The 19229-nt window shown below is 38.2% G+C and overlaps 1 protein-coding gene across 2 annotated transcripts in view; it reads left to right on the top strand.

The window, feature by feature from the left end:
- Nucleotides 1-19229, top strand: part of GTF3C3 (general transcription factor IIIC subunit 3) — a 51770-nt gene that overhangs the window by 7470 nt on the left and 25071 nt on the right. For both annotated transcript variants that reach the window (XM_002749586.5, XM_035305200.3), the window contains exons 3-8: nucleotides 5146-5336; nucleotides 6773-6896; nucleotides 8158-8349; nucleotides 8852-9017; nucleotides 14761-14908; nucleotides 15685-15772. In XM_002749586.5, the coding sequence (XP_002749632.1) occupies nucleotides 5146-5336; nucleotides 6773-6896; nucleotides 8158-8349; nucleotides 8852-9017; nucleotides 14761-14908; nucleotides 15685-15772 (909 nt within the window). The remainder of the gene's footprint in view (nucleotides 1-5145; nucleotides 5337-6772; nucleotides 6897-8157; nucleotides 8350-8851; nucleotides 9018-14760; nucleotides 14909-15684; nucleotides 15773-19229) is intronic.

The following is a 19229-nucleotide window of genomic DNA, read 5'->3' as shown; positions in this document are numbered from 1 at the left end:
TTCGTTGTTTACCCAGTCAACATTCAAGAGCCAGTTGTTCAGTTTCCATGAAGCTGTGTGGTTCTGGGTCGGTTTCTGAATTCTGAGTTCTAACTTGATTGCACTATGGTCTGAGAGGCTGTTTGTTATGATTTCAGTTATTTTGCATTTGTTGAACAGTGCTTTACTTCCAATTATGTGGTCAATTTTAGAGTAGGTGTGATGTGGTGCTGAGAAGAATGTGTATTCTGTGGATTTGGGGTGGAGAGTTCTGTAAATGTCTATCAGGTTTGCTTGCTCCAGGTCTGAGTTCAAGCCCTGGATATCCTTGTTGATTTTCTGTCTGGTTGATCTGTCTAGTATTGACAGTGGAGTGTTAAAGTCTCCCACTATTATTGTGTGGGAGTCTAAGTCCTTTTGTAAGTCATTAAGAACTTGCCTTATGTATCTGGGTGCTCCTGCATTGGGTCCATATATGTTTAGGATCGTTAGCTCTTCTTGTTGTATTGATCCTTTTACCATTATGTAATGGCCTTCTTTGTCTCTTTTGATCTTTGTTGCTTTAAAGTCTATTTTATCAGAGATGAGAATTGCAACTCCTGCTTCTTTTTGCTTTCCATTGGCTTGGTAAATCTTCCTCCATCCCTTTATTTTGAGCCTTTGTGTATCCTTGCATGTGAGATGGGTTTCCTGGATACAGCACACTGATGGGTTTTGGATTTTTATCCAATTTGCCAGTCTGTGTCTTTTGATTGGTGCATTTAGTCCATTTACATTTAGGGTTAATATTGTTATGTGTGAATTTGATACTGCCATTTTGATGCTAAGTGGCTGTTTTTCCTGTTAGTTGTTGTAGATTCTTCATTATGTTGAAGCTCTTTAGCATTCAGTGTGATTTTGGAATGGCTGGTACTGGTTGATCCTTTCTATGTGTAGTGCCTCTTTTAGGAGCTCTTGTAAAGCAGGCCTGGTGGTGACAAAATCTCTGAGTACTTGCTTGTTCGCAAAGGATTTTATTTTTCCTTCACTTCTGAAGCTCAGTTTGGCTGGATAAGAAATTCTGGGTTGAAAGTTCTTTTCTTTAAGAATGTTGAATATTGGCCCCCACTCTCTTCTGGCTTGTAGGGTTTCTGCCGAGAGATCTGCTGTGAGTCTGATGGGCTTCCCTTTGTGGGTGACCCGACCTTTCACGTATTGTGTTTTTCAGCTCCTTTAATTCATTCATATTCCTCTCTAAGTTATCCATTCTTGTTATCATTTCCTCGAATCTTTTTTCAAGGTTCTTAGTTTCTTTGCATTGATTTAATACATGATCTTTTAGCTCACAAAAGTTTCTCATTATCCATCTTCTGAAGTCTAATTCCGTCATTTCGTCACAGTCATTCTCCGTCCAGCTTTGTTCCCTTGCTGGTGAGGAGTTTTGGTCCTTTCTAGGAGGCGAGGTGTTCTGGTTTCGGGTGTTTTCCTCCTTTTTGCGCTGGTTTCTTCCCATCTTTGTGGATTTTTCCGCTGGTCGTCTGCGTAGTTGCTGACTTTTCGATTGGGTCTCTGAGTGGACACCCAGAATGTTGATGATGAAGTATTTCTGTTGCTTGATTTTCCTTGTACCAGTCTAGCCCCTTCGCTGTACGACTGCTGAGGTCCGCTCCAGACCCTGCTTGTCTGGGGTGCACCTCTAGCAGCTGTGGCACAGCGAGGGATGCTACCAGTTTCTTTTTCTGCTATCTTTGTCCCAGGATGATGCCTGCCTAATGTCAGTCTTTTGGATATAGAGGGGTCAGGGAGCTGCTTGAGGAGACAGTTTGTACTTTATAGGGGTTTAATTGCTGAGCTGTGCGCTCTGTTGTTCCTTCAGGGCTGTTAGGCTGCTATGTTTTATTCTGCTGCAACAGAGCTCATTAAAAAACCCTTTTTTTTTTTTTTTTTTCCTCAAATGCTCTGTGTTGAGGGGTTTGGGCTTTATTTTTGGATGTTCGATGAGGTGTCCTGCCCAGCTAGAAGGCAGACTAGCCACTCTTTGGCTGCCGAGGCTCCGCCCTGCTGTTGTGTGATTCGCCCTGTTCCTGCAGGCTCTGCTGTGGTCTCCGCCACGCCCTGCGGCGGAGTCTCTTCATTGTAGCGTGTTGCCTCAGCAACGGCAGGCTGCGTCAGCAGTGGGTGTGTATCTCAGTAGGGACGGGTTGCCTCGGCAACGGCTGGCTGCGTCAGCAGTGGGCGTGTATCTCAGTTGGGGCGGGTTGCCTCGGTAGTGGTGGACGCCCCTCCCCCACAGAGTGTCTCGGGCCGTCTGCTCGGGATAGTTTGAAATCGCGGTTTTGTTCGTCCCACTGGGTATCCCAAACGATCTGTCCCTACAATCTCCTGGGCTGGGCTACTGTCCAAGTCTCGTTCAGTCTCAAGTCCAGCCCTCTCAAGTCTCAGGTTGCCGGTTCAACAAGGCACCCGGACAAGCGCGCCCTGTGGGGATTGCTGGGTAGGGCCGGCCGCCGCCGCCCCGGCTGCCGGCTTCGCCAGGCAGACCTACTGCCTGGCGTCCCGTGTCTTTTTTATACTTGGGAGTTTCCCCGTTCTGTGGGCAACGAAGATCAGTCTGGAAATGCAGCTCAGACTCACCGTTTGCGGATTCAACGCGAGCTCCAATCCTGGGTTGTTCTCACAGCGCCATCTTGAGTCCTCCCCTCAGTAACTTTCAATAATTCACCATTAACTGTGTTTGGGGAAAATTTCTGTAGATACTCTTCTTGAAATGAGAGATACTCCCTTTCATATTTAGTTGACTAAGAATTTTTATTAGGAAAGGGTATTGGATTTTATCAAATGCTTCTTTTTATCAGGATGGATTATACAATTTTTCTTCTTTTTTCCTGTGATAAATTTTACACATTTCTTTTCATCTTTGTTTCGGATGTTCAAAATTCTTTTTGTTTTTTTTCCAAATTCTTTAATATGATCCTTATGAATTATTTATACAGCGTCTTTGGCATTTGAAGTATTTCACTTAAATGAGTATGCTTACAAGTTTTTTTTTTTTTTTGGAGACGGAATCTTGTTCTGTCACCCAAGCTAGAGTGCAGTGGTGAGATCTCGGCTCACTGCAATCTATGCCTCCCAGGTTCAAGTGATTCTCTTGCCTTAGCCTTCCATGTAGTTGGGATTATAGGCACTTGCCACCGTGCCTGGCTAATTTTTGTATTTTTTAGTAGAGACTGGGTTTCACCATCTTGGCCAGGCTGGTCTCGAACTCCTGACCTTGTGATTTGCCCGCCTTGCTTTAGAGTTTTTTTTTTTAACACAGGCTGGGTGCAGTGGTTCACGCTTACAATCCCAGCACTTTGGGAGGCCGAGGCAGGTGGATCAAGGAGGTCAGGAGTTCAAGACCAGTCTGGCCAACATGGCAAAACCCAGTCTCTACTAAAACTACAAAATAGCTGGGTGTGTTGGCACACGCCTATAGTCCCAGCTATTCTGTAGGATAAGGTGGATCGCTTGAACCCAGAAGGCAGAGGTTGTAGTGAGCCAAGATCATACCACTGCACTCCAGCCTGGGTGACAGAGTGAGACCCTGTCTCAAAAAACAAAACAAAACAAAACAAAACAAAGCCAGGTGTGGTAGCTCATGCCTGTAATCCCAGCACTTTGGGAGGTTGAGGTGGGTGAATCACCTGAGGTCAGAAGTTAAAGACCAATCTGGTCAACATGGTGAGACCCCCATCTTTAATAAATAATACAAAAATTAGCCAGGTGCGGTGGCTCATGCCTATAATCTCAGCTACTTGGGAGGCTGAGGCATGAGAATCACTTGAACCTGGGAGGCAGAGGCTACAGTGAGCTGAGATTGCACCACTGCACTCTGGCCTGGGAGCTAGATGAGACTCTATCTCACAAAAATAAATAAATAAATAAAGTTTTTGAACACAAATATATATAGAGATATATATGCATGTATGTATCTATATATATATACTTAATATTTTGACTATTTTGTTGGAACTTTTCTAGAAATATGTTACATGTCTGTCTTTGTTCTCTGCTGCTTGTAACAGAATACTTGAAACTGGGTAATTTATAAGGAAAAATTATTTATTTCTTGCAGTTAGGGAAGCTGAGAAGTCCCAGGTAGAGGAACCACATCTGTTGAGGACCTTTTTGTTGGTGGAGATTCTCCAGAGTCCCAAGACAATATAGGGTATTACATGATGAGGGGGCTGAGCATGCTAGCTCAGGTTTCTCTTCCTGTTCTTCTAAAGCCACTAGTCCCACTCTTATGATAACCCATTAAACCATCAATGTATTGATCTGTTATTGGGTTTAAGACCCAGTCTGTCTTAAAGGCCCCACCTCTTAATATTGGCACATTGGGGAATAAATTTCAATTTGAGTCTTGGAGGGAACAGATATTCAAACAATAGCAATGTCTCTGTTTTAACAGAAAATTGGTTTCTGAACTTAACTTTTTCTTGATCATTCAAAGTCATCATTATTGACATTCAAAAATCATTATATTATCCTATGGTGGTATCCTAAGACACAAATGAACTATTGTCATGTTATTTTAGTCCAGAAATAATAAAGCTATTTTAATACTGATAATAGCATTCAATAGGTTTTTACTATATGCTAGGCATCCTAAGTGTATACACATACACACACACTCCTATTCATTTTGTCCTCAAAGTAGCCTTATAAATTATTAACCCTTTTTGCAAAAAGAAACAGGTATAGAGGTGCTTCAGTAATTTTCTGAGGTTATACAGCTAGTGATAGATTAAGTCTGGAACCAGACAGCTTGGCCCTAGAGCCCTCACTTTTAACCACTATGCTATACCACTAGGGTTCTGTACTACCAGGCTTGTTTAGTTCTTAGGTCTATGTCTTAATAATTTTTCTGTTTTTTTTCCTATTATTATATGTGCTGCTGATATTTCAGTTAATATTGCCTATAAATCTGGATGCAGCCTAAAGGATGAGTCAGCTATTCCAACGGAATAAAATACATGACTTTGTGATAACTTTCTTCTTTGGTTTGTTTTTTGAGGAGGTTCATTTACTGTTTTCTACTTTGAAATTTGGTGTTATTGGGGTAAAAATTTATACACAGGAAGTATTTGTTTTTCACTGAGAATTCTACAGCGTTTTCCCCCCCAACATCAATGTCTTTTTTCTCAGGAGAAACTTCAGATGGAGTGAGTAAGTCAGTTCACAAGGTCTTTGCTTCCATGCTTGGAGAGAATGAAGATGATGAGGAGGAAGAAGAAGAAGAGGAGGAGGAGGAGGAAGAAACATCTGAGCAACCTACTGCTGGAGATGTATTTGTATTGGAGATGGTTCTCAATCGTGAAACCAAGAAAATGATGAAAGTAAATTGCTACTTTGGTATTTATAAACAATGAAGAAAGTGACATAGTAACTGAAAAAGAAATCTGGGAAACTATTCAAACTGTGTGAAAGGAAATTCTATGATACAACTATTGTTACTTGTTTATTATGTTTCCTGTTAGATAATTTTTATGTAAAATCTTAATTATAGCTGGGTGTGGTGGTGTGCCTATAGTCCCAGCTGCTTGGGAGGCTGAGGAAGGAGGATCACATGAGCCTGGAGAAGTCAAGGCTGCAGCACTTCAACCTAGGTGTCAGAATGAGACTCCGTCTCAAAAAAATAAGTGCAATAAATAAATAAATAAATAAAAATAAAGTCAAAGCAAAATGGCTCATTTAAACCAGTTGGGCCATTTATTTAAAAAAAAAAAATGCCAGAAAGGTAGGATCTAACACACATACACACACACACAGACAAAACCTTAATTATTGCATATGTCAAAATGACTTTGGTTTTGCTATTAAAAGGTCCATACTGGCAAAGCACAGTATCTCATGCCTGTAATTGCAGTAGTTTGGGAGGCTGAGGCAGAATTGCTTGAGCCCAGGAGTTTGAGGTTCTGTCTCTACAAATTTTTTTTAAAAAATTATCCAGGTTTGGTAATGTACTCTTGTGGTCCTAGCTACTCTGAAGGCTGAAGTGGGAGGATGCTTGAGCCCAGGAAGTAGAGGCTGCAGTGAGCTGAGATCCACTGCACTGCAGCCTGGGCAACAGAGTGAGACCCTGTCTCAAAAAAAAAAAGTCCATGTCCATACTATAATTTGATACTTTTTTAAACAAGTTCATTCTGAGTAGATAAATTTGAAAGAAGGGGGATCTTCAGTAGATTACATCATAATCCTGGCATATAAATCCATTTTGTAGCATCCAGCTCTACATTTCTTATTCTAATTAGTAATTTAGTAACTCCTAACCACTTTCTTTTCCCTGCAATTGTGTTTTAGACTTTTTTTTTTTTTTTAATGAGACAGTCTTGATCTGTCACCCAGGCTGGAGTGCAGTGGTGTGATCTTGGCTCACTGTAACCTCTGCGTCCCAGGTTCAAGTGAATCACATGCCTCAGCCTCCTCAGTAGCCAGGATTGTGGGCATGCACCACGATTCCTGGCTAATTTTTTGTATTTTCAGTAGAGACAGGGTTTCACCATGTTGGCCAGGTTGGTCTTGAACTCCTGGCTTCAAGTGATCCACCTGCCTCAGCCTCCCAAACTGCTGGGATTACAAGAGTGAGTCACCACGTATGGCCAGTTTTAGACTTTTTCCTGCGATAGAAACTTTAAAGAGTCAATTAAAATTGCAGTCATTTAGTTCCGAGTTTCAAAAAACTGAAAATGTTTAAAGGAAAATTTCAGTTTTAGGTTGGAATTGAAATCTAAGACTTCACTATATTTTAATCTGTCATTTTTCTTTTATATAGGAGAAGAGGCCTCGGAGTAAACTTCCCAGAGCTCTGAGAGGTCTCATGGGTGAAGCCAACATTCGTTTTGCTCGAGGAGAACGTGAAGAGGCGATATTGATGTGCATGGAAATCATAAGACAAGGTGTTTTCTATGGGAACTCTTTTGATAATAGCAGTTTAAGAGTCTGACTTAAAACAAATGGAGGAACACTTCACAGTAACATTTGTAGAATATGTTCAGCTTAAGGGTAATTGTGGTAATGGTACTTGCCATTTTTCACAAGAAAATGAAAATCTCAGAGTATGATTCAATGAGATTAATATTTGTTGAATTTTCACAGTTACCTTTTTTGTTTTTGTTGGTTTTTAATGTTTCAGTTGAGGGGTTTAGACTTTTGAGTTGTCAGTGTTTTTTAAATATGGCAAATACATTATATTAAAGCCACTTGAGCTTTCTTTTTTCCTTTCGTTTTCTAGCTCTTGCAGTACTAGATTATGTTACTCTATTTTTTGCTAAAAGTTTAAACTTGTCATCTTATCTGTCAATTAAACGGTGCATCTTGGGCATATTGAATGATATCTTTGGTGTTTTTTTTTAACTAATTACTTATATTTATTATTTTGTTTCCTTGATACTTTGCCAAATTATGCCCTGCAGAGTGGTTTGGGTAGCTGTAATACAGTGAACTTTTATCTTTTCAATAATTTGGCATTTCTTTTTGGGTGGACTAGGGTTCTTTTAGAAGTCTTATTATAATTTCCTGGATTTTCATTAGGGAATTTGAGGCTACTGCTTAAGATTAAACAGACTTTTTCCTTTAGTATGTTTCATTTGGTTCCTACTTTCCAATATTATCTTTTCCTTTATTTTAGTTTATAATTGTTTTTGACAAAAATCTTTAATACCTCATAATCTTTGAATTTTGTTTCAGAAACAGTATTTCAGAAATGTAGACTAGCCAGTCATTTTGATATCCGTTTAGCTGCTGCTTAGGTATCATCTATTCATTCATACCATACTTCTTGGTGTGGGAGCGAAATCATGAAGATTCAGCCCTACTGATGTGACTGGCGTTTATTGGGATGAACTTGCTGATACTGAACCATGTTTATCCTGAGCAAAGGGGGATTTTCATGAGGAAGATGTGGTAGAGATTAGGATTTTTCATGAAATTATACCTTGTTTAGAGAAAGCAATGCTTTAAAAATGCTAAAAATGTGTGAAAATAAAGCAGATATAACTAGCATTTATGTTAACTTGCCTTAAACAGTTTGTATAATTTTGCTAGAGTGATTTGAAGAATTTAGGTATTTAAAAAAAGACACAATTTGAACCAGGGGATTGACATCAACTCAAGCCTCTTCTCTCAGCCAATGGAATTTATTTTTTTAATTCGTTATAGCTCCTCTGGCTTATGAGCCATTCTCTACTCTTGCCATGATATATGAGGACCAAGGTGACATGGAAAAATCATTGCAGTTTGAGTTGATTGCTGCACATTTAAATCCCAGTGACACAGAAGAATGGGTTAGACTGGCAGAAATGTCTCTGGAACAAGACAATATTAAGCAGGCTATTTTTTGCTACACGAAAGGTAATTAAAAAAATTTTTTTTCACTTTGACAAGATGTGACATAATAGGTTTTTTGATAATTGCATTTGCTACTCTGGGGTGTGATACTGGCTGAAATAAATTTGTTTCTATTGTCTCTTATTCTAGAGGTAAGTATTTGGGGTTCCTCTGTTCTCATGTTTATCAGGAACTTTTTTAATGTTGTGAGATAATACAACACAAAAGTTGGTAGATGAATAGTACCTTCAGTTTCCCACCAAGATCAGTGTTTTTAAGCTGTTCCTTGTGGATTAACATCTGACTAGATTGACCACATTAAGAAGATTACTATTGAGATTCAGATTCTATTTGGTCTTACATCAAACCTAGTCAAGAGTTCCTGTGAAGATAGATTTATTCAGAATAACTGCCTTTGTTCCATTGATGAATTGTTTTGCTTATTAAATTTTCTGAGATGATAGATCACACCCAGATACCATGCACTCCTTTTTGTGATAAATAATTTGTACCTCTTTCTTTTTAGCTCTTAAATATGAACCTACTAATGTCCGTTATCTGTGGGAGCGATCAAGCCTTTATGAACAGATGGGTGATCATAAAATGGCCATGGATGGTTATAGGCGCATTTTAAACCTGTTGTCTCCATCTGATGGCGAACGTTTTATGCAGCTGGCTAGAGATATGGCAAAGTAAGTTTGGAGTGAAATCTATCTAGTTACCCCTTTAATCTTGTTTTGCAAATCAAAGCATATATTTGAAATAGAAAGTACTTTTCATTGAAGTTTGAGAAGTGTTTTGCCTTATGTATTTTATTGTTTTGTTTTTTGAGACAGGGTCTTGCTCTGTCACCCAGGCTGAGTATAATGGCATGTTTATAGTTCACTGCAGCCTTGAACTTCTGAGCTCAAGTGATCCTCTTACCGAGCCTCTTGAGTAGCTGGGACTACAGGTGCATGCCACCACACCTGGCTAATTTTTAAATTTTTTTGTAGAGACAAGGTCCTGCTGTGTTGCTCAAGCTGGTCTTCAACTTCTAACCAGCATTTCTTCTGCTTTGGCCTCCCAAAGTGCTAGGATTACAGGTGTGAGCCAGCATGCCTAGCCCTGTATGTTTAGATTGTACCTAATTTTCATTACTTCTCTTTTCCAAGTCAGTTGTGATATTGCTTAGAAAATTGTGTATATAAGATTACATTTCAAGTGCTCAGAGGTTTAAAAATGGGACATGTCCTAAAAAGATGAGTAGGTTCTCAGGTTTTCAAACTTAGTTGAAATTGTGTATATTTGCAATAATTAAAAAAATAATTTTTTATTGCATATGTGCCAATAAAATGTTAATGATCTGGAGTCTTTTATTATTTTATCTTGAGCCAGTACATAATATTTTAAGACTATAAAAATTTTCTTTTACAGTTGGCACATTATCGATGATGGTATATATTTTATTATAAAATATACCCTACTGCATTTACTTCTCTGGTATGCTGCACAGCAAAACAAAGTAGGAAACAGTTTTGCTGAGTGGTACCTTGTGATATGCTTTTATTCTAGAGGTATCATATTATATTTTGGTCTAGGAGTAACCATCTCGATCAGGGTACATTAGAGTTAACCCTATTAATTCCATGGCCTTTATCACGATGATGCTTAGCTGTGAAACTGTCCCTTACCCTCCCAGGGATGGGTTACATAGGACTACTAGAAAGCATTTCTAGGAAATTTATTGAGGTAAGGCAACCCTAAGTTGATCCGTGATGGAATACCATGAGCACTGAGGGTCTACCCAGGTTATTTGCTGTTAAATCTAGAGCTGTCACAGTGGTTAGACCAATAGGCTTTGACTTTGTGAAATGTTAGGTGGCCTATATAGTAAATTGGTTTTCCACTTCTATTATATATAATACTTTTTTGAGTATTATGTATGATTAATGATTGTCAGTCTGCCACTGCCACTAACGTCTTTCCTACACAGAATTCTATCACTGCAACTTCTGTTTAGGCTTTCCCTTCAGTCCCTACTTTCCCTCCAGAAATATTATTGAATATATATTTGGCACTAGATACTATACAGGAAACCAGGATATCCACTATTTAACAACTTTTTAAAATCCCCTGCTCTTGTAAAGCTTAGTGAGGGCAATAGGCAGTAAATAAATAGCTAAATGTGTAGTACATCAGCTATTGATAAAGTGATATGAAGAAAAATAAAGCATGAAAAAGGAATAGAGATTTGAGATATGGGCGGTGTTATTTTTAAGACAATGATTAGAGACGGACTTAATTCTCTGTGGTATGGTCATACTGACTAAAGGTGAACTGAAGTAGGTACGAGAACAGATATTCAGGGAAGAGTGTCACAAGTAAAGGAAATGGCAAGAGAACGATCCAAGATGGCTGATCGCTAACATCTTGGGATTGCAGCTCCCAGTGAAAGCGTAGAGAATGAGAGGACGCCACACTTTCAGACAAATTATTGTTGCTCACGGAGCAGAAGATTCCCAGTGGAGGAGCCCCACAGGTCACCAGCATGACTCTTGTGGCCGGCGCAGCGGTTTTGCCGGCACCTTGGCACGGCAGCTCTTGGTGCAGAGTAAACAGGACTGGCTCCCCTCCTGACTGACGTTTGGAGCTCCAGGAAGCCAGAGTCGCCTATTACGGACTCAAGAAGGAAGCCAGACTGGAGATTCCCGGGCAGAAAAGCACCATCAGTCTTAATGCCGCTGTTTTGGCCGTCACAGTGGGTTGCTCATATTTCGGCCCTGGGAATTAACAACTTGGACGTCCACTCAGAGACCTAATTTGAAAGTTGGTAATTACAAAGATGACAGGTGGATACATTTACAATGATGGGAAGAAACCAGCGTAAAAAGGCTGAGAATACTCAAAATCAGAATGCCTCTCCCTCTAAAGAGGATCACAGTTCCTCATCAACAAGGGAACAAGGCTTGATGGAGAACGAGTGCATCCCATTAACAGAATCAGGCTTCAGAAGATGGATAATAAGAAACTTCTGTGAGTTAAAAGAACATGTTGTAGCCCAATGTAAAGAAACTAAGAACTTTGAAAAAAGGTTTGACGAAATCCTAATGAGAATAGACAATTTAGAGAGGAATATAAGTGAATAAATGGAACTGAAGAATACAATACGGGACCGCCGAGAAGTATGCACAGGTTTAAACACTCGAATTGATCAAGCAGAAGAAAAGATATCAGAGGTCGAAGACCAACTTAATGAAATAAAATGAAAAGACAAGATTAGAGAAAAAAGGATAAAAAGGAATGAGCAAAGTCTCCAAGAAATGTGGGACTATGTGAAAAGACCTAATTTACATTTGATAGGTGTACCTGAATGCAATGGAGAGAATGAATCCAAGCTGGAAAATATTCTTCAGGACATTATTCAGGAAAATTTTCCTAACCTAGCAAAGTAGGACAATATTCAACCCCAGGTAATACAGAAAACACCACAAAGATATTCCTCAAGAAGAGCAACCCCAAGGCACATAATCATTAGATTCACCAGGGTTGAAACGAAGGAGAAAATACTAAGGGCAGCCAGAGAGAAAGGTCAGGTTACCCACAAAGGGAAGCCTATCAGACTTACAGCAGATCTCTCAGCAGAAACTCTACAAGCCAGAAGAGAGTGGGGGCCAATATTCAACATCCTTAAAGAACAGAACTTTCAGCCCAGAATTTCATATCCAGCCAAACTAAGCTTCACAACTGAAGGAAAAATAAAATCTTTTATGAACAAGCAAGTACTCAGAGATTTTATTACCACCAGGCCTGCTTTACAGGAGCTTCTGAAAGAAGCATTACACATAGAAAGAAACAACCAGTATTAGCCTTTCTAAAAATATACCAAAAAGTAAAGAGCATCCACATAAAGAAGAATTTATCCATAAATGAATGGATAAAACAGCCAGTTAACATCAAATGGCAGTAATCCTAAATTTAAATCGACTAAATCCCCCCAATCAAAAGACACAGCCAAAACCCAACGGTATGCTACATCCAGACCCATTTCACATGCAAGGATACACAAAGACTCAAAACAAAGGGATGGAGAAAGATTTACCAACCAAATGGAGAGCAAAAATAAATAAATAAAAAGCAGGAGTTGCAATTCTCGCATCTGATAAAATAGATTTTAAAGCAACAAAGATATAGTGGTAAAAGGATCAATGCAACAATAAGAGCTAATGATCCTAACACCCAGATACATAGAGACTTAGACTCAATGAGACAGAAAATTAATAAGGATATCCAGCACTTGAACTCAGATCCAGAACAAGTAAAAAATATTTATAGAGCTCTCCACTTTAAATACACAAAATATACATTCTTGTCAATACCACATCACACGTACTCATAGGCTTAAATGAAATATTGATTGGCCATTATTAATACCCATTTTTTAGAATAAAGCAAGATTTCCATTCTCTCTCTCTCTTTTTCTTCCTCTTTCTTCCTCTCTCTTACTCCTTTTTCTTTCCTTTTCTCCAAAAAAAAAGGAAATGGCATGTGCAAAGTTTATTTAGGGACGCTGAAGAATTAAGGGAGCAGTGCAGAGAGGTATCAGAGGAATAGATCATTTAGCCCTTTTGGGCTATTGTAAGGGCTTTGGCTTTTATTCTGAATGAATTTTGAAGTCACTGGAGGGTTTTGAGTGGAAAAGTGACATGCTCTGACTTAAATTTTAAATGCATCAATTCTGGCTGCTCTTTTGAGAATGGATTGAACAGTGGAAGGGCAGAAGCATGGAGACCAGTTAGGAAATTACTGTAGTGATACACAGAAAGGAAAATGGTAACGTGGACCAGGATGGAAGCATCAGAAGCTGGTACGAAGTAATCAGATTATGTATGTGTTTTGAAGGCTGAGCTCTCAAGAATTTCTGATGTATTGAATATGAAGGGTGGGTTGGGGAGGTGGAAAGGGTATAGAGGGAGACACTTCAATGTTTAGAAGAAGAAACACTTCTTCAGGAAGAAGAAACAGCAGGGAGACTAAAAGGAAACGGCCAGTAAAGTAGGAGAAAACAGAGAACAACATGATGTTCTAGAATTTAATTGAAGAAAGCACTTCAAGGATGAGGGATGATCATCTGTGTGAGGTACTACAGATAGATCATGTAAAATGAGCACTGAGAACTGACAGATTTAGCAACAAGTTGATTGGAAATACTGACTGAGCGGGGAGAGGAAAAGTTGATTGGATTAGGTTAAAAAGAGAATGGGAGGAGAGGCACTGGAGATGGTATGGGGGAAGGACAACTTTGGGGGAATTTGCAAGGCAAGCAGAGGAATGGGTTGTAGGGATGGGAGAATTTTAAGTTGAGAAAAATTACAATTTATTTAGATGGGAGTAATCAAAAATTGAGTAACACATTGAAGATTTGTGAGGGAAGGGACGGTTGCCTGAGCAATATCCTTAAGTAGATTATAGGGAATGGGATCAAACTCGAGGTTATTTTCATGTATACAATCATTTATCTTTGATAAAGGAGAAGGCAGATGATATGGCCAAAGATACCGGTAAGAAGATAGATGAGCTGGATATATGTGGGATGTTCTGATTTGATTCTCTTTTCTTGGTAAAATATCAAGCAAGGTATCAGCTGAGAGTGAGGACTGGGAGACTGCTGGAGGTTTGAAGATAGAAGATGTCAAGTAGTTGTCTAGGACTGGCAGTTGTCTAGGACTGCCCCACAGACTGGCAGTATATGCATCACCTGGAAGCTTGTCAGAAATGCAGGATCTCAGGCCTGCCCCAGCTCTACTAGATCTGAATACGTGTTTTTACAAGATAGTCAGTTGATCCATATGCACATTCAAGTTTGAGAAGTACTGAAATAGGTAACTAGTAATACTGCTCATCAGTACCACAGACTTGCTTGAGGGTACTGGTCATTAATTTAGAGTGAGACCAGTTGACATGGTCAGCTGGGCAGGTGGTAGTGAAGAGCAGATATAGTTGGATTTTAACCAGGCTTCGGATTTTATTGAGTGATTTTAATCAAGGAAGAGCAGCAGGGTAAGAGAACTGAGGATATGTGCAAAGGAGTAATTATAATGTTGGGCCACATGGAGAAGGAAGAAAGTAAGTACAGAAAGGGTGCAGGCGATGGTGAAAAAGTGGTAGGACCTATGCTTTGTGTATCTGTTGAGGTAGAAGAGTTTGGTATTGGATTACAGAGGGAATGAGCTGGAATGATAGGAGGTAGTTTTTGGAAAGTGAGATGCTTGAAATTATGACACTTTTAGTGACATTGCACATTTTTTCTGGATCAGTTCTGATTATGATTTTAAGAAAATATATATTTCTCTCAAATTCTAAGAAAATGAAAATCACCGTTCATTGTTAAGCAATGAGTTTTATAATTGGAATTAAGTAAACATTCATCTATTTTGCCACTTACTTTTTTTTTAGGAGTTACTATGAAGCCAATGATGTTACTTCTGCTATTAACATAATTGATGAAGCTTTCTCAAAACACCAAGGCCTAGTCTCCATGGAAGATGTTAACATAGCAGCTGAACTATATATTTCAAACAAACAGTATGACAAAGCTTTGGAGGTAGGAATGCTTATGTGTTTCTCTGTTAGGTTTTGAATGTGTTTCTGTGTTCTAGAAATTCGTAAAAATTGGTAGTTATTCATTTTTGTTATATATTATGTATATATTAAAGTCTATATTAAACAAGTGATTTCTAGATTCTGTAGCAATTCAGTATGAAATAAGAAGTACAGTTACATAATAAAAAAATATTGCCATTATCACAGGTGCCAAGTATGTGTGTACTTCAGGGTAGCAGGACTCAACAGTCAGATGAATTGATGTGATTTAGTTCTTTTCTTTTCTTTTTTTTTTTTAATAGTATAAAAAAATATATATATATATATTTTTTTTTTTTAAAAAGATAGGGTTTCACCATGATGGCCAGACTGGTCTTGAACTCTTGACCTCAGGTGATCCACCCACCTTGGCCTCCCAAAGTGCTAGGATTACAGGCATGAGCCACCATGCCTGGCCTGTGATTTAGTTCTTAAACTGGTCGGGGCAAAGTAGGTTGGTTTGCTATAGAAGAGCTATATATATTTAGTTTGCATTAGTTAATAGGATATTAAAATGTTAATGGGTCACAAGGTTTCTCTCTTTTTTTTTTACTTTTTTTATTATTTCGGAAGCCCAAGATCAAGGGTTTCTCATTTTTAAAAGACTTACTTTTTCTTTTTATAGCCTATCTTTATATTAGGGATTATTTGAATTGACTGTACAAATCTTTGCATTATGAAAAGGTTTTTCATACATAACTATTTTATTATTTCCTTTCTTCTTCCCCATTGTTTTAGGTAATTACAGATTTTTCTGGAATTGTGCTGGAAAAAAAAACTTCAGAAGAAGGCACTTCAGAAGAAGGCACCTCAGAAGAGAATAAAGGTTGTAGTTTCCTCTGCTTAGGAAAGTGTATATAATCCTCTCTTGGTTATAAGGTGGTGTTTTACAGTGAAAATTTATTTCATACTGTGGTGAGTTGATAGTTAATGTTCTCATAAGTTTTCCCAAGAAGGATTTTTTTCTCAGAGATTTCATATCTTGTGAGTATTGACTTATAAGTAATCTTTAAAAAAATTTGTTTTGAGTCCTTTTTATTTTTTAGTATGTCCATTTGAACATGGCATTTTTCATTGACAATCTTTTTCATTTTTATAGGGAAAAAAACAAATTACTGAAGTTTATCAAAAACCTTTAGCGCTAAAGCAATTTACTTTTCAAATAGGACCTAAAATGCTCTCAATTAAAAAATTCTACCTTAAGCTTAAGCATTCACATAAAAAGTAGAAACTAATGAGATTACCCTGCACTGTTTGAAAACTCAAATGTATAATTAGTAATCTGGTTAGAAAGTCATACCTAAGTGTGGCTTGCAGAGTCTCTTTGTGCCATATTTATTAACCTATTCTGTAAAAATACTAACATTCAAGACCCTATATAAAGTTGCAGCAAAATTGATCTTTATGAGCAGAGTATATAACAATGCTCTTTTAAGAGAATTCCTGTATGGTACCTTCAACCACTACCCTCTGAGGATTTTGATGGACTCTGCGGAAGGGGCAAGTGAAGTCCTGCGTGCTTCAGAACAACTCCCTCCGTGGCCTGTCCTGATGACTAAAAATTCTGTCATTTTGTAATCCTTTGGGCTAAGGCATAATTATTCAGAAACAAAAACTGTTATTTAAAATATGATCCATCCTAATGGTGAGTAGTAATTCACTTATACAAGCCAACCTGTGCTAATTCATAGAGAGTAAGCCCAAGGTGAGATACGGGACAGATAAATATTGAAGTGGAAAGTTGTTGAGGAAGGGAAACCCAGTTCAATAAGTTTCTTGTAAGGGACTGCTGGGTGTGTGGAGAATACTCAGATGAGTGTAACATTTGCTTCTCTCAAGGAAGTGGAGGTGGAAGAGGTGTTCAAATGAAGTGTATCCAGTTTAAGAGTTGTGTGATAATTTCTGTAGCAGAGTTGATGTTATAGAAAAATAGAGTAGGGCAGTATAGAAGGATCAGAAGATGTTTATAAAGGCCCATTTAAGCAGGCACCATGGGGAGTGAGATCCAGACTTAGTCACAGGGTGTGGGAGCACTGCTTGGATGAGCAGGACCAGATCATGGGCTATGGTTGGGACTGTTGAGTGATCAGGGTGGTGTGAATTTCTGATTAAGATTTTTCTTCTTAATTGTGTTAAAATTATTGCTGTTCTGTTCAAGTTTTAATTGTATATGTAATCATTTTGTTGTTTAATATATTTTATCCTCCCTTCTTCCCTCCCTCTCTTCCTAGAACATATTAATGTAAATCAACAACAGGTTAGAGTTTAAGTAGTGGCTTTTTTATTTTTTAGTATGCAAAATAGTGGTGTTTCTTAAATCTGGCAGCTTAGAATTGATGAAATAACTTTAAAGAAAAAGATATGTCCAAAAGACTGGGAGATTAAAACAAATCCAAAGTGAGCAAGGGTAGTTTCTAGTATGCATTTTTAAAAATGAGACCATTTATTGGTAGATTATGTATTGCCTATTGATGGTCACATTTTTAAATTCTTCTAAATGTGAAAGACCTGATGAGAATTCAGGAGAATATAGTATCAGTGACACAAAGACAAGCTTTTTAAAAGATAGTGTTGTTAAATGTTAGTTAATAATATGTAAGCTGTAGGGGCTATAAATATTACCTTCCTTGGCATTATCAAATTGCCATTAAAGTATCTAAATACTCTCAATCTCCATACTTACCTGATTGAACTGGTAAGTTTGTGGACCTGCACAGGCCCCAGATTATAGTTTGAGTAGCACTGCCCTGTAGCATTATAAAGTGACCTTCTTACCTTTCTAAATGTAGTCGGTCTGAATTTTGCCTTGTCTCATACTGAGATTGTGACTATTTTTTGTTTGTTTGTTTGTTTGCATCTGCCTGCAACAAAATTTCAGCTTTCCAGAATCACTTGATTTTAGGCATAATCTTGTATTCAACAAAGGTTGTCTTTTACTTTGTGATTTGATATGAAAGCAAGGTTTCTGACTTACACATCTGTACATACTGTATCTTTAAGACCTATGCTGAGATTTAAAGTATTTCATATACTATAACTTACCTTTCTTGGTGAAAGTTAAAACACATATATATATTTTATTGGACTTAGTCTGTTTGGACTTCTATAACAAAAGACCTGAGACTAGGTAATTTATGAACAACAGAAATTTATTGCTCACAGTTTTGGAGATTCGGAAGTCCAAGGCATCAGCAGATTTGGTGTCTGGTGAGGGCCTTTTTCTTATAGATGGTGCCTTCTTGCTGTGTCCTTACATGGCAAAAGTTAACAAACAAGACACCTTTTTTATGAGGGCACAAATCCCATCCACCTAATCACCTCCCAAAGACCCACCCCTTAATAACTTCACCATGGGGGTTAGGTTTCAACACAGGAATTTTGGTGAGACACCAACATTCAGACTGTTAGCAAACAGCATTTTAGAAAGAAAATCAAAGCGATGGAGTTGGAATATAGAACCCATACATGATAAAGATAGAATCCTGTTTTAGTAAAGTCAAAGGCTCATTAAAATTACTGCATTGTGTTTAGTCCTCACTCAGACCGCTACTGTCTACAGAAGAAATATGCTGTGGATATAGCCTTTAGGGCTTAGTGTGAGTAAATTTATGTGGTAGGTACATTCTGCTCTCTTGTTGAGCAGACTGAATATCTCAACTGGATTTCTAATATCAGTTATTGTCTCAGAGCTCAGTGATAAAAACAGTCTCTTAATTAAACTTGTCCAAATCCTTCTATAACTTGGTAATTTTAGGCAATATAGTCTCCCCTCAGTGTTCATGAGAGATTGGCTCCAGGAAACCCCTTATACCAAAATCCTTGGATACTTAAATATATAAAATAGTGTATTATTTGCATATAACATGTAAACTTATTAGACTTTGTAAAATACTTTAAATATGGATAAAAATTCCTTTAATTTCCTAGGGCTTTAAAAATTATTTTGCTGTAATTTTTAGAAAACTTAGGTTTTAGAAAACAACACAGTATTATTTTATCCTTTTATTAGCCTGTTTCTAGTGAACACTAAAAAGAGACTTTTCGGTTGGGTGCAGTGGCTCATGCCTGTAATCCCAGCACTTTGGGAGGCTGAGGCGAGTGGATCACGAGGTCAGCAGTTCAAGACCAGCTTGGCCAATATGGTGAAACGCTGTTTCTACTAAAAATACAAAAATTAGCCGGGCATGGTGGTGGGTGCCTGTGATCTTAGCTACTTGGGAGGCTGAGACAGAGAATTGCTTGAACCTGGGAGGTGGAGGTTACAGTGAGCTGAGATCACAACA

This window comes from Callithrix jacchus, chromosome 6, assembly GCF_049354715.1.
Source record: "Callithrix jacchus isolate 240 chromosome 6, calJac240_pri, whole genome shotgun sequence".
Lineage (NCBI taxonomy): Eukaryota > Metazoa > Chordata > Mammalia > Primates > Cebidae > Callithrix > Callithrix jacchus.
The sequence above is the reverse complement of the archived record's forward strand: the minus strand, read 5'-3'. Positions and strand labels throughout refer to the sequence as shown.